This window comes from Moschus berezovskii, chromosome 6 (genome assembly GCF_049115385.1).
Source record: "Moschus berezovskii isolate FMDL1 chromosome 6, NW_MosBer_1.0, whole genome shotgun sequence".
Classification (NCBI taxonomy): Eukaryota; Metazoa; Chordata; class Mammalia; order Artiodactyla; family Moschidae; genus Moschus; species Moschus berezovskii.
In genome coordinates this window covers 87543454-87559443 of record NC_142465.1, presented here as the reverse complement: position 1 = coordinate 87559443, position 15990 = coordinate 87543454, and the positions used below count along the sequence as shown (strand labels likewise).

General features: G+C 41.5%; 1 protein-coding gene across 3 annotated transcripts in view; it reads right to left on the bottom strand.

The window, feature by feature from the left end:
- TM7SF3 (transmembrane 7 superfamily member 3) overlaps positions 1–7352 on the bottom strand; it is a 47819-nt gene extending 40467 nt beyond the window's left edge. For all 3 annotated transcript variants that reach the window (XM_055395100.2, XM_088837262.1, XM_055395101.2), the window contains exon 1: positions 7082–7352. In XM_055395100.2, coding sequence (XP_055251075.1) covers positions 7082–7172 — 91 coding nt within the window. In that variant the 5' untranslated portion in view covers positions 7173–7352. The remainder of the gene's footprint in view (positions 1–7081) is intronic.
- Positions 7353–15990: the final 8638 nt, after the last annotated feature.

Genomic DNA, 15990 nt, shown 5'->3' with positions numbered 1-15990 from the left:
GTGTATAGTCAAAGCTATGATTTTTTTCAGTAGTAATGTATGGATGTTAGAGTTGGATAATAAAAATGGCTGAGCGCCAAAGAACTGATGGCTTCAAACTGTGGTGTTGGAGAAGACTCTTGAGAGTCCCTTGGACAGCAAGGAGATCAAACCAGTCAATTTTCCTAAAGGAAATCAACCCTGAATGTTCATTGGAAGGATGGATGCTGAAGCTAAAGCTCCAACTGGACACCTGATGCAAAGAATTTACTCACTAGAAAAGACCCTGACGCTGAGAAAGACTGAAGGCAAAAGGAGAAGGGGATGACAGAGGATGAGACAATTGTATGGCATCACCGACTCAATGGGGATGAGTTTGAGCAAGCTTCAAGAGTTGGTGATGGACAGGGAAGCCTGGTGTGCTGCAGTCCATGGAGTCACAAAGAGTTGGACATGACTGAGTTACTGAACAACAACAAAAATGTAAGAAATGCAGAGAAAGTTAATTCCTCCAGCAAGTACACTGTGCAGAAAAAAATTACTATTAACAGATTAGTATAATCTTTGAGGATTTAGGAGATATCAGCATGAACATCTCCACGTAAATGGGAAAAAGAAAAACACAAATATGTCTTGGTATATAGCCCATCTTCTAGATCTTAGATATCTTTCCACATCAACAGATGATCCTAGCTTTACCAGTTTAAAGGTTATATAATATTACATTCTGTGTCACCATGATTAGTCAACCAATCTATTATTTTTTGATGTGAACCATTTTTAAAGTCTTTACTGAATTTGTAACAATACTGCTTCTGTTTTATGTTTTGGTTTTTATGGTCACGAGGTATGTGAGATCTTAGCTGCCCAACCAAGGATCAAACGCATACTGCTGCATTGGAAGGCAAAGTCTTAACCACTGGAATGCCAACGAAGTCCCCAACCAATCCTATATTAATAAATATATATGCTGTTACCATTCCAGCATGAATAATAAATAAGAAATAAAATTGTTGCTGTTGTATAGTCACTAAGTCGTGTCTGACTCTTTTGTAACAGCATGGACCCACCAGGATCCTCTGTCCATGGGATTTTCCAGGCAAGAATACTGGAGTGGGTTGCCACTTCCCGCTCCAGGGAATCTTGCCAACCCAGGGACCGGACTCAGGGATCAAACCCAGGTTTCCTGCATCTCTCGGATTGCGAATGGATATTTTACCGCTAAGCCACCTGGGAAGCACAAGAAATAAAATAACTCTCTATATATTTTACCAAAAAATATATATATATACATATATGTATGTATATCAGCAATAAACCTACTTGAGAAGGCTTTTGTTGTGACAGTGTAGCAGATCACCTTTGATCCTAAATGGTTAAAATACCTAAGAAGTCTTGTTGTCCTTAAGAAAATGAGAAATGAAAACAAACAGCTTCTGTGAGAAAATATAATGACCAGGAACAAAACAGTAAGTGACAGCCCTTGCTTCTGACTTCTTCAAGAAAAACATGTATCATTTCAGAAACAATTACAACTTTCATCTATTACTTTCCAGATTTCCAAAAGCTTCCAAAAGGAAGATGATGCCTCACCAATCCTCTTTCCCCAGTCAAATGCCTCTGGCAAGAACCAAGCAGAAGCCAGAGAACAAAGGAAAGAGACATTGCATTTAACAAACTGGTTAAATATTTAACAAACCAGTCACTTGACAAATAAGTAGGGATATTAAAAGCATGTATCTCTGGGGTATACTTTAAATAATATTTTCTTTACACATTTCCTTTTTTCATATTTTCTATGGTACTCATGAGGTGTCCTTACTAGAAAGGAATTTTAAGTTGTACATTACAATTATCTAAAGATGCTTTTTTAAAAGATATTGTTGCCTGGGTCCCTCTCCAGATCAGATAAATCAAAATCCTTGGGGTTAGGGTCCAAGTATCAATTACAAAGCAAATATTTATTATAATAAATGCATATAGAGAAGGGCACAAAGTTAACACATCCAGGTCAAGAAACTGCATTCTAACCTCTCCTCCCAGTCACTCTCTTCCCTCCTTCCCAGAGGTAACCGTGATCCTCACTTCTAAAATCACAGATGGGCTCTTTTGGAAATTTAATTAAACAGACTCATACGGCATGAATTATGTCAAGCTTTTTAAAAATCAACATTTTATTTGTGAGATTCATCCCAGCTGCTGTAGTAACCACTATTCACTCACTTCCATTGTTGTATACTTCATGAAATGAATGTACCACCATGTACGTATCTATTCTGTTAATGAACATAGATTATTTCTAGTTTGGAGTAATTTTAAACAACTCCATTTAGGCATTCTTGTATGTATCTTGTGGTGTACATGCACGCATTTCTACTGGGAGAACCTATGAGTAGAATTATCAGGTTACAGGTTTTACTTATGTTCAACTTTAGTGGGTACTCTCCGAGTTATCCAACATCGTTTTGCCAATTTTGACCCCTATCAATCCGTGAGAGAGCATTTCAGTAATCCAACATGCTCACCAACACTTGGTAAGAGTAGTTTGCTTTACTTATTGGCTATTTAAACATCCTCTCTATGAAAGGGTCTTGTTGTTTGGTCTCTCAGTTGTGTCCAACTCTTTGAGACCTCATCAACTGTAGCCCACCAGGCTCCTCTGTCCATGGGATCTCCCAGGCAAGAATATTGGAGTGGGTTTCCATTTCCTTCTCCAATGAAAGCCTTTTGCCCATGTGAAAAACTGGATTATCTGTCCTTACTGAATTTTAGGAACTCTGTAGGCATCACTGATATGAGTATTCTGTCAGATATGTTACAAATATCATCTCCACTCTTACAGCTTGTCTTTTCACTCTCCTGTTACCTTGAGATGCACAGAAGTTTTCATTTTAATGTAGTCCAGTTTCTCAAGATTTTCCTTGATTATTTTAAAGAATTATCTGCCAACATGATTCAAAAACATAAAGATAGATTCCCCATGTTAACCTCTAGAACTTTGTTCTACCTTTCACATTGAAGTCTAAAATCAACCTGAAACTGATTTTTACATAGGGTGTGAGGCTAGAGTCAAGGTTCATTTCCCACAGGAATATCCTGCTGACATAGCAACTTTGTTGAAAGTAGTTTTCGTACTGCTCAGAAATTCCACCTCTGACATAGGTCAAGTGACAGGTGAGGGTTTCCAAACTCTTAACTTTGTACCATTGGTCTATTTGCCTGTCCTAACATCAATATCACAGTCTTAATTTCTGCCCCAATTTGTTTTTTCTCTTCAAGACTGTCTTGACTATTTTTGGCCCTTTTTCATTTCCACATACATGTTAGAAAGCAATTTGTCAGTTTTCACAAAACAAAACAAAAAAAACCTGTAGAAATTTGATTGGGATGGCACTGAAAGTATTAATTTAGGAAGAAATGATATCTTTATAACACAGAATTCTTCTGTGATTTTGAGATATCCCTCTATTAAGTTTCTCAATTTATTGTATAGTTTTCTGGGTAGAGACTGTTCCATATTCCATTATAATCATCTCTAAATATTTAATGTTTCTTGATGGTATTATAAATTTGCTTTTTATTTTACATTTCAACTTCTAGTTGTCTCTTCATCAACATGCCTTTTTTCAAGGCATTCAAGGTGATTCTAATGTTCTGCCAGGTGTGAGAACTCCTAACAATGCTTGATGAATTAGGGAAGGATAATTATATTTTTTCCCATCCTTAGTTACCTTTATCTAACTTCTGTGTGAAAATTATTTGGCAGCATTACACAGGCAATCCAAGAGCCATTTCACAATTTTTATAGAAGGTTGCATGGTAAACAGACCAGTTATGGTTTGAGTCCTGACTTGCAGGGCTTTGTTATATTGGATATTCCAGGGCCTCAAACAGTCCCAGGCAACTGACTGGCACACGATAAGTGTTTGGTAAATGATGACTGAATTTTATGACCTTGGGCAAGTAATTATTTCCTTCCCTCGTGCTAAAATGCAGGCAACTGTACTGCATACATCAAATAGCTGTTAAAAGCATCAAATGGGAAAAATATTTGTAAACTATCCAATACTGCACAACAAAACATCATTATTAACTTCCATTAGCTTTCCAATGTTTCAGAGGTTCATGTAGTTACCAAGAAAGAAAATATGGAGGTAGTCAGTATGGTTCTGTTACAAATATACTAGTAAAAAGAAGAGGTCTAACATGGATAAATGCCCAGCACATCCATTATAAACAGCATTGAGAAAGTGACTTCCAAAGAGTGACAGGGAAAAACACTGAAAGTCAAGACGACTTTAACAATCCCACCTGGCAGAAACTGCATTCAATCACTACTCATAAAAACATACATGGTGAAAGAAGACACATACTCAAAAGAAGACACACATACAGAACAATCCCGAAGAGGCTAACAGGAACTTAACTGCACCTCAAAGTCATCTGGAAAAGGATGCATCAGAAACATTTTATGAGAGATATTTAGGTCTTATGACTTGGGGGTGGGTGGGAAAGACAGCACATCAAAGGATATTACAGGGCAAATGACTACCAGGAGACAGGGCACTCAGGTTGTAGCTCTCCTCTAAAAAGCAGTACCTCTGCCTATTTTTTGCCATCTAACCCACAGTGGGATCCTTTTCTATTTTCATACTCTTCCTCCATTCCTACCCAGAGTCATTTTCTCTTTCAATGTGTGTGTGTGAAAAAGAAAATGTGTGTGTGTGTGTGCTCAGTGGCTCAATCGTGTCTGACTTTGCAACACTACGGACTGCAGCCCACCAGGCTCCTCTGTCCATGGGATTTCCCAGACAAAAATACTGGGGTGGCTTGCCATTTCCCTTCCAGGGGATCTTCCCAACCCAGGGATTGAACCCACATCTCCCGCATCGCAGGTGCATTCTTTACCACTGAGCCACCTGGAAATGGCTTCTTTCCAATAATACCATTCTAAAAGGAGCTGCCTAATTCCAATATTTTCCTCTTCTTTCTCAATTAGAGCCTAAATGTGCAACCTTAACATTTTCCAACTCTTCCTTTTTACTATTTTACTAAAACATATTTCTTTACGTTTGTGCTTTAACACAACAAATTATAGGAAAGATCTGTCAACACTTTATAATTCTCTTCAGATGGAGTATTAAAAATAGTTCAGCTGCTTGAGCTGGCTGGCATTCAACTGCCCTCCCATCTTCTCACTGATACCTTGTTATGAATTTTCATTAGCCCTAAAAGTTGAAAAGAAGCGCAAACATATACACACTTTTGAGAGAAAGAGAACACTTGCAACTAACTACACAAGTGGCCTGCTACCTCCCTTAAGGCACTTGAGAAGGTTCAAAGGGCACGATGCTAAACTCCAATTACTGGGTAAGTTCCATGTGAGTTACCTGATATGAACCTGAAATAATACTGAATTAAAGGTGTTAAGGGTAGCAGGGAACCGGGACTCCAAGAGAAGGTAAAACTGTTTAGATGTATGATTCATCTCCTGTGCCCCACTGGTCACCATCCTCAGACATTCTAGAAACTCAATCTGCCACCTTTAAAGCTTCCCTTAGCTTCTAAACCACTACACAAGTTGTCAAGTTAGCTTATCCTGCTATACGATGGGTAAATCCTTCTAACTCATGGCACTTGCGCAATTTCAAGTTGGTAACTTATCAGAATCCTCCAATAGAAATCCAGCCATTTTCCAGGAGGATCAGGCAAGTGCTCAAGTGTCTCTGTTAATTCCCACTCTGATCTCTACCTAACAGATGTGGAGAATATCAGGTTTCATTACTGCTCAGCAGTCAAGTTTCCACATGCTGCCCTTCTCCTACCCAGAACAACAATACTGATGCAAGGGCAGAAGAATAACGTGGTTGAGGAAATGCTAGTGCTGTAATCACAGAAAGAAGGTGAGAAACAGCATCTGAAAAACATTAATTTCTCAAATTACTTCACGAGTCTGATCATCTGCACTTTAATCTCTCAGACTCTTCTCCTTGGAAGAATGGAGCTGGCCTGATGAGGAAGGGAGAAGAGATTCTATTTCAAGGAATAAGAATTCAGAGAAGAATTAAGGGTAAAGCACCATACTAAATAAAGCATTCTCATTGGAGAGCAGAGAAGGGGAGGACCATGAAATTTACAAGACACACGGGTTCATAGCTACCTGTGCCCCACTGAGCTGTTTAATCCTGTAGTGAGCATCATCCTGGGTCTCAGCTTCATCCTCCACCAGTGAGGGATAGTAATTATCTCATACGGTTGTGAGAAGTAAACAACACTGCCATGAAAAGCACCTGGCACACACTGCAGGCAGTGAATGTGAGTGCCCTGTTAGAAACAAGGCTTTTTTTTTTCTGCAAAAGTATAACTGCCCTTTTCAGCTTCGGTCTTAAGTCCCAGGCAAAAATTCTAGGATTCAGTTTGCACAGAGTGTTTCACAGATAAGCATTTAGAAGTACAATCACATCATTCAGAAAATGTTATGTTTCAGAACTACAACTAGTCTCTTAAGCTCAATACATAACCAAAATACGCTTGACCTCACGGCACGGAAAAGCACATGATTATCAGCTTGGTACAATTAGTGCTTTTTACAGTTTACATTAACAAAACACCAAGTAGTGCTAAGATTCATTCACCAAGCACATGACCTATGAGCTGAAGTCCCATTCTGGGTTCACTTTTCCTCTGAAACTCCGCCGAGGATAACGAATTTGAAAAGCATCTAGATTGGGGGAGTACAAGAACCGCTGCAGCTTGGCTTTATCAAGCTTCGCAGTCCAGAGGTTCAGATCAGCCACTTGGGTATTTTACGGTGTTAAATTAAACCTGCAAACATGGCTACGCCCTAAAGGAAAGAATGATGTGTCTGAACAAGCGGGTTTCCTATCTCTTGCCATTTCCCCAGTATAGATTAGGAGGTTGACAGTAGGGCCTTCTTAGCCAATAGGACTTGCCTTCTGCAGGAAAGGACGTCGATCCATTCCTGCCAATTCTGAACGCACTGCCTCCCCGGCGGAGTGGACTGACCCCAGGGCGGATTTTGACCCTGCAATAAATGCAAGACCAAGTTTGGGTTGCAGAAGTCAGGCGCCCCCGACCTTACCCTCGCTGGAGTTTCCGACGATCTCAGCTCCGCCGGCCGCCCGGGTTACCGAAGCCAGCACCACGATAAGCAACAGCCGAAGGAGTCCCATCGCTGCCCGGGCCGGGCCCCGCTGTCTCGCCAGCGTTACCCCGGGTCGCCCGCGCCTGGCGCCATCACTCCCCAGATGCACTCGCTGCACACCTGCCAGCCCCGCAGAGCCCGCGCGCCCGGGGCCCAGCAGACCGTTCCAGTTCCGGCAATTAGCCCTCCTGCGCGGCCTGGCTCCTCCTCCAGACCTCACGTCACGGCGGCTGGGCCTCGGGGGCGGGGCCTGTGCAGGGGCGGCCGGAGCCGAGGGCGGGGCCTGGGGCGGGGCCGGGAGCCGCGCGGGATCGAGGGGCGTGTCCCGGCGGCGCGAGCCTGGGTTCCGCTGGCCGAGCTTCTCAGACTCCCACCCCGGGGGTCATCGGCGACCCCAGGAAGTTCTCTGATGTAACCTGTGTCTCTCAACTTTGGTATCTTTGCACTTACGAAAGCCACCGTTCGAGGAAAAAAATAACCCTTTCTTTTGCGGCCTAACGTCTCCCGGTACCACGTTTAACGGTCCTTTGCAAAAGGGAAAAAAAGAGGAATCTGGTGCTCAAAACGCGAGAGATGATCGTTTCTCCCTGTCGCAATTGCCTTAGCCACCAGGGAGAGGTTAGTATGAAAATGCGGGGGCGATGCTGTGTCTGTAGTACTTATTGCGATAGTGATGAGTGCCATGTTTAAAAATGAGGTTTCGTTTTCTCCAAGCGAAATATCCTCGAAGACTCAAGACCTTCATCTGAACTTCCTCTCTCAAACTTTATACCCGAGGGCTGTTTAAAGAACAGTGGTCCATGTGATTAGATGGCTCGCGATGGTGGAATTAGGTTTATAGATTCAAAATTATTTGGGGAAGAGTGAGCGACTTCACTTTCACTTTTCACTTTCACACATTGGAGAAGGAAATAGCAACCCACTCCAATGTTCTTGCCTGGAGAATCCCAGGGTCGGGGGAGCCTGGTGGGCTGCCGTCTATGGGGTCACACAGAGTCGGACACGACTGAAGTGACTTAGCAGCAGCAGCAGCAGCAGCCCTGCTTTATTTTTCCTGCTTTTTCACTTTTTTGAGGGCTTCCCTGGTGACTCAGACGGTAAAGCATCTTCCTACAATGCGGGCGCACCGGGGTTCGATTCCTGGGTCGGGAGGATCCCCTGGAGAAGGAAATGGCAACCCACTCATGAGCGACTTCACTTTTACTTTTTAAGTTATATATTTCAATGAACAATCATGTTGAAAATTACATATTTGGTTAATCCACTACTAAACTAAAAACCTATAGCAATCACCATAATATTAACAGGCACAAGTCTTTTCCTGGCCTTCCTCTGTCTGGTCTAAATATTCACAGCTGCGGTACTACTGTTTATTCCTATGGTTTTTATTACTGTCCTCATTCCAGTAACTCTCAGTAGATGAAATACCAAGAGGATGATAGGAGCAATGATAAGGGTAGCATTTGGATCCACGGATGGAGCATGCAATAAACTGTGTCTGATAACTGATTAACTGTATTAGGGAGGGAGGCTTACAATTCTCACGTTGTCACAAGATCTTAAAAGAGCTAGAGGAAATGCATGTTAAAAAAAAATTGGGACTTCTCTGATGGCACGGTGGATGAAAGTCTGCCTGCCAATGCAGGAGACATGGGTTCAATCCCTGGTCCAGGAGGATTCTAAAGCTGTGACTAAGCCCATGTACCACAACTGCTGAGTCCATGCTCTAGAGCTGGAGAGCCAGAACTTCTGAGCTCATGGTGCTGCGACTACGGAAACCTGTGCTCCACAAGGGGAGAGGCCACCACAATGAGAAGCCTGCACACCACAACAAGAGAGTAGCTCCCACTCTTCAAAACTAGGAAAAGATGGCTAGAAGTAATGAAGACCCAGCATGACCAACAAATAATATATCTCAGATCTCCCGCTCTTTTAAGAATTTATTTGAGCAAAAATCTCTTGGAATCTGGCAGCATGAAAGTGGAGGAACTTACTAAGTAAAAAAGCAAAGGAGGAAGCCATAAAGAAAAAGATTGATAGATTTGACTACTTAACATTTTTAATTATATTAAAGTTAAAAACACCATAAACAATATGGTCAAGTTGATGGCCAAAAATAAAAGTTAACAAACAATATGAATAGGGAATCTTAAAAAAATAAAAGAAACACAAATGCCCAATAAACATATGAAAGATAAGTTCAAATTTACTAGTAACAAACTTACATACAAAATCAAGTCAAGAAACTAAGCTGCAAATATTTCAAAAGAACAAGAACTCTGAGTGTGGATGAAAGATTTGAGAAGACATTCTATGATGAAACTATTGACAGTGTAATTTCATACACCTTTTTATAGCATGAGCTGCATCAAAAATCTTAAAAATACTCATAGCTTTAGTGTGATAATTACACTTTTAGATTTAAGTATGTAAATATGTATAAAATTATATATATAGTGTACAAAACTGTTCAAGATGCTATTTACTATAGCAAAAAGAACTAAAACAGCCTAAATCCCCAACAATAAGGAAGTAATTAAAAAACTCTAAATGCATCCATGTGATAGAATACTGTGTAGCCCATCAAAAATCATGCTTTAAAAGGCAGCTGATTGATCAGGAAATGTTTATGAAAAGACAAGTTAAAAAGCAATAAAAATATATATACAGTATAAGCATTATTTGTTTCTTTTTGATATGCATTCATGTTTATAGGTCAGAAAGTTTGAAAGAACATTATCACAATGTTTAAAATAGTTTATCTCCAGGTGATTGGATTAAAAATAATTTTCTCAGACTTCCCTGGTGGTCCAGTGGTAAAGAATCTACCTGTCAATGCAGGGGACACTGGTTCAATCTCTGGTCTGGGAAAATTCCACATGCCTCAGGGCAACTATGCCTGTGCACCACAACTACTAATCTCTTGTGCCACAACTACTGAAATCCACAAGCCCTAGAGCCTAGACTCTGCTACAAAGAGAAGTCACTGCAATGAGAAGCCCATGCACCGCAACTGCAAAGTTGCCTCCACTAGCCACAGCTAGAAAAAGCCTGTGCACAGCAACAAAGACCCAGCACAACCAAAATTAATTAATTAATTTTTTAAAAAAGAACAATTATCTCTGTCCTTTGTAAAATGTCTATGAATATATATAACTTTTGATTAAGAAAATAAGTTTTTTTAAAGATACTGTTCTGAAGGTTTTCTGGTAAAATCATTCAGGGTAACAGTTCATGATGTAGTGCCCATCCAGCTTTCCAGGTTCTTGGTGCAACTCAACTCCTGTGTGCTGGCCATGCTGAATTAGTTTCACTTCTCTGAACTAACCCTATTCTCCCTTCTCCATGTTTTTGTATTGCAGTTCCCCGTACCTGCAGAAGACAGATGATGACAGATGTGGCAGTAAGCAGAAGAGGATCTCATTACCTTGGCTCTGGAATACTGTAACGGCTTGGGAAGAGTATTGGCTGGGGTTCCTTGCTCATGTCAGAGTTCCAGTGGCAACCTGTGAAGCAAATGGGCCCAGCAGCTTTGCAGATGAGATTTTGTTCCTAAGAATTGAAACCAAACACAAATCCAAGAAATAGATAACTAGAGCCTTTAGGACTGCTTAAAGTTTAGAAAAGGAAGGAAGGTGGGCAATTTATCTTAGATTTTTGACAAAATGCAAGATGCTGGGTAAGATTGAAGGCAGGAGGAGAAGGGGAGAACAGAGGATAAGATGGCTGGATGGCATCACTGACTCGATGGACATGAGTTTGAGTGAACTCCAGGAGTTGGAGATGGACAGGGAGGCCTGGCTTGCTGCAGTCCATGGGGTCGCAAAGAGCTGGACATGACTGACTGAACTGAACTGAACTGAAGACATTTGGATGGAGATGGGAATAGGGTTTCAGGGGAAAGGCAGGAAAGGTTCTATGTGAAGCTCTCCATTTATCCTATCTCATTCTTTAAAAAATTTTTTTTTTAATTTGACTGCTCCAGGTCTTAGTTGCCACACAGGCTCTTCACTGTGGCTGTGGGGTCTAGTTTACTGACCAGGGATCAAACCCAGGCTCCCTGCATTGGGAGCATGGAGTCTTGGCCACTGGACCACCAGGGAAGTTCCTATCCTATCTCATTCTAAACTTACCTTAGCTCTGTATTTTTTTAATACTTTTTTTTCCTGCTGGTTACATTCTTTGGACTGTGTTTATTAAATTCAATAAATGTTTATTTACTAATTTATATGGAATCATTATGCTAGGAAATTCATTCACTTAGTCCATAAATATGCATTCAGTGGCTTCTGTCAAGTTAAATGCTAGGTGCTAGGTATTAGAAATATGGAAATAATTAAAATATGTTTCCTGCTCACAAGTAGCTAATGGTGGTGAGTGAATGAGAGTCATGTATGGATAATTAAACCTCAATTTGCAAAGCGTAATAATAGAAGTACAAGGAACAATTGTGGTAAAGATTGGGAGCAATTAAATTACTCTAGGGTTTCAGGAAATGTATTATCAAAAAATAAACTGTTTAAAGTGAGGTTTAAAGCTAAATGGATGATCAACAGGGGAACAAAATCAAGGTAGGAATGAAGTGTGGGCTTTTCATACAGGAAAAGAGAATTAATATGTCTTATATGATGTTCACAGGCATGTGAAACAGCAGAGCATCTATAGGGAATTGCAAGTAATCTACTATAGCAAATGCTTACAGTATTTCAGCACAGTCCTTGGAACAGTTTAGAAGTTAAATAAATTGTGACTGAATAGTTAATAAAGGTAGTTAAGGGTCTAGAATGTCAAGTTAAGGAACTGTTAAAGTTTTCTTTTTCTGAAAAAATGTCATAACAGTTTAAACAAATTAAAATACTACAAGATAGGCTATACATTTGGAGAAGGAAATGGCAACCCACTCCAGTGTTCTTGCCTGGAGAATCCCAGGGATGGGGGAGCCTGGTGGGCTTCCGTCTATGGGGTCACACAGAGTCAGACACGACTGAAGTGACTCAGCAGCAGCAGGCTATACATTGATTTTAAAAAGTGAAGCTGGATGATGGGTACATGAGTGTTCCCTATACTATTCTCTTTACTTTTGTGTATATTTGAAACTTTTAATAATATAAAGCTTAACAGAACATACTTAGCAAAATTGTGTTTAAAAGACAGTGTTAGTCGCTCAGTTGTGTCCGACTCTTTGTGATCCCGTGGACTGTAGCCCATCAGGCTCCTCTGTCCATGGGATTCTTCAGGCAAGAATACTGGAGTGGGTTACCATTTCTTTCTCCAGGGGATCTTCCCAAGCCAAGGATCGAACCCAGGTCTCCTGCATTGCAGGCAGTTTCTTTACTGTTTGAGCCTCCTGGGAATAAGAGAAACATAATACTGGGTTCCTCTTCTTAAAACCATATAATCCAATTGGGGATTCAAGAAAATCAAATGAAAAAGCATGTGAAAAAAATGTCAAAATCACGAAAAGAGAGAGAAGGGATTCCATGTGGACTCCAGTAATTTAAAAAATTTGCATAAAAATAGTAAAACTTTGTACTAAAAAATCCTAAAGGAAATCAGTTCTGACTATTCATTGAAAGGACTAATGCTGAAGCTGAAACGCCAATACTTTGGCCAGCTGATGTGAAGAACTGACTCATTGAAAAAGACCCTGATGCTGGGAAAGATTGAAGGCAGGAGAAGGGATGACAGAGGATGAGATGGTTTGATGGCATCACTGACTAAATGGACATGAGTTTAAGCAAGCCCTGGGAGTTGATGATGGACAGGGAAGCCTGGCATGCTGCAGTCCATGGGGTTGCAAAGAGTCGGGCACAACTGAGCGACTGAACTGAACTGAGCAAAACTTTAAAAGAGTATGAATTAAATAACAGCAAAGAAATTGTTTTGATAAAACCTTAGTCGCCCAGTAATTTCTAACTCTTTGGACCCCATGGACTGTAGCCCGCCAGGTTCCTATGACCACAGAATTCTCCAGGCAAGAGTACTAGAGTGGGTTGCCATACCCTACTCTGGGGAAACTTCCTGACCCAGGGGTCGAATCTGAGTCACCCACATTGCATGCAGATTCTTTACCATCTGAGCCATAGGGAATGGTTGTCAACTGGAGGCAATTTTGCCCCACACTTCCCAGGAGATATTTGGGACTATCTGGAGATATTCTGGGTTGTTACGACTGGGGAAGGGGGAGGGCGTTGCTACCGTCATCTCAAGCATAGAGGACAGGGATGCTGGCAAACATCCTAAAATGCCCAGAACAGCACCCCTAGGACAAAGAATAATCAACCCAAAATGTCAATAGAGGTGTTGTTGAGACATCCTGAGCTACGTATCTAAGGCTGTATTAGGCTGATGAGTTATTACCTGAAGTTCACAGCTTCAGGAGATTCATAAATCCCTTAAATGTAGGCAAAATTTTGAGAGCCTGGTCTGGGGAAAAGTCCACAGTTTTCATTTGATTCTTAAGGGGTCCATGGCCAGAAGAGGCTGAAGAAGCCTGGGAAAAACAAGGGTTTTCAGAAGCTGTGGCTGAAAAATCTGAAGTGATTATTTCATTCAGAAAATGACTGCAAGATGAGGAGGGTTGGTTTACTAGAGCCAGGTTATGGTCGACCTTGAAACCCAAGCAGAAAGGGCTTGACAGCAACCTAAAATCTCTTTCTTACAGTATCCAGTAACTCCAGAGAAATCCTAGGTTGATACCCAGCATTTTCTGCTTGGGTTTAACTGCAAACCCCTTCTCCTTGTGAGCCCCTGACTTACTCATCTTTGCAAACTCAGCAGCCCTGACATACTTCCTGGCACATGGCAGGCATTCAGTAATGTACACTCTCATCTGGGGCTGAGTGAAGAGGGTCACAAGCTTAGCCCACCTAAGTTACAGTTAAGACAAACTGGAGTTCTCTCTCATTTATCCCACGAATTGGGGAAACCTGCAGAGGTTCCTAATTAGGTCCCAGCAGGTTTGTCCATTGTTTGGAGATGGGGTGGGTGTGGGGATGAAACAGAAGGTTGGAATAGATCCAACAAGCCAAGCTCCCAGTGGATAGTTTTCTCAACCCACCCCCAGCCCTGGGAGATCATCCCCAGGGATAATCTGCCTGAGGATCAGGATCTGGGAGTTTTTCATTAGCTGATTGCAGCCCCATTTCTTTCCAGACTGTCCCCAGGCTAACTTCCCTTAAATATCAAGTTTCTAGTATCACTCTTCAGACTGATACCCGAGGGAGGCTGGAGTGTAAGCCTAAATTGCACAGTTTATCATTTTTAAAATTGAACTTGCCCCACCTCTGCACCTGGCTTATTTTCTAGGAACCTCTTCTCTTCCAACTACACAGTGAGACTTCCACTCTCCTCTCTACTAAGCCTGCTCTGTTGCTTACGGAGGTTGCTGACATACAAACTGCTTATACGATACCTAGCTCATCTTCCTCCTCTTGCTTTCACCCATAAGACCTCTCTTGTTTGTACTCTTTCAACACGGACATTACAGCTCCCTTTAGTACTTGTTCTGGATGCTTTCCATCTCATGTATGTCAACTTCCCCAGCACACCCACCATTAAATACGCCTCCAGCCTCCACTTGGCTAAGGCACTCTGCACCCAAATGCAACAGAGGGGCACCTGAACCCAGGCCGTCCTGATCGCTTGCTGAATCTTAATTCGTATTTCTTAAAAGGAAAGTCGGTATCATGACTCGTCAGTATTCTTTAGCTGCTTGCTGTGTATGTTTTGTGGTCACCTAGAAAGCTAAAGCAACGTAAAAATAGTTAAAGTATTCAAGGCAATGTTTAAGAATGGATACAAGGGAGGATAAGGAAAATTACATTAAAAAAACCCACAATTGAACAATCTCTGTATAGTGTTTAACACTTAAGTCATGAGAAAATATGCTGGCCTCCAAAACCGAGAGACTCGCGACAACCCACTGACTACAGACGATGGCACAGCAGGGTTATCCCAAATGTAGTTCAGTTCAGTTGAGTTCAGTCACTTAGTCATGTCAGACTCTTTGCGACACCATGGACTGCAGCACGCAAGGTCCCCCTGTTCATCACCAACTCCTGGAGTTCACTCAAATTCATGTCCATTGAGTTGGCAATGCCATCCAACCATCTCATCCTCTGTCATCCCCTTCTCCTCCTGCCTTCAATCTCGCCCAGCATCAGGGTCTTTTCTACTGACTCAGCTCTTCGCATCAGGTGGCCAAAGTACTGGAGTTTCAGCTTCAACATCAGTCCTTCCAATGAATATTCAGGACTGATTTCCTTTAGGATGGACTGGTTGGATCTCCTTACAGTCCAAGGGACTCTCAAGAGTCTTCTTCAACACCACAGTTCAAAAGCATCAATTCTTCGACACTCAGCTTTCTTCATAGTCCAACTCTCACATCCATACACGACCACTGGAAAAACCATACCCTTGACTAGACGGACCTTTGTTGGCAAACTAATGTCTCTGCTTTTTTATATGCTGTCTAGGTTGGTCATAACTTTTCTTCCCAGGAGTAAGCGTCTTTTAATTTCTAGGCTGAGTCTAAAACATCTATTTCTGCCTCATTGACTATGCCAAAGCCTTTGACTGTGTGGATCACAATAAACTGTGGAAAATTCTTAAAGAGATGGGAATACCAGACCACCTGACCTGCCTCTTGAGAAACCTGTATGCAGGTCAGGAAGCAACAGTTAGAAATGGACATGGAACAACAGACTGGTTCCAAATAGGAAAAGGAGTACGTCAAGGTCGTATATTGTCACCCTGCTTATTTGACTTATATGCAGAGTACATCATGAGGAACGCTGGGCTGGATGAAGCACAAACTGGAATCAAGATTGCCAGGAGAAATATCA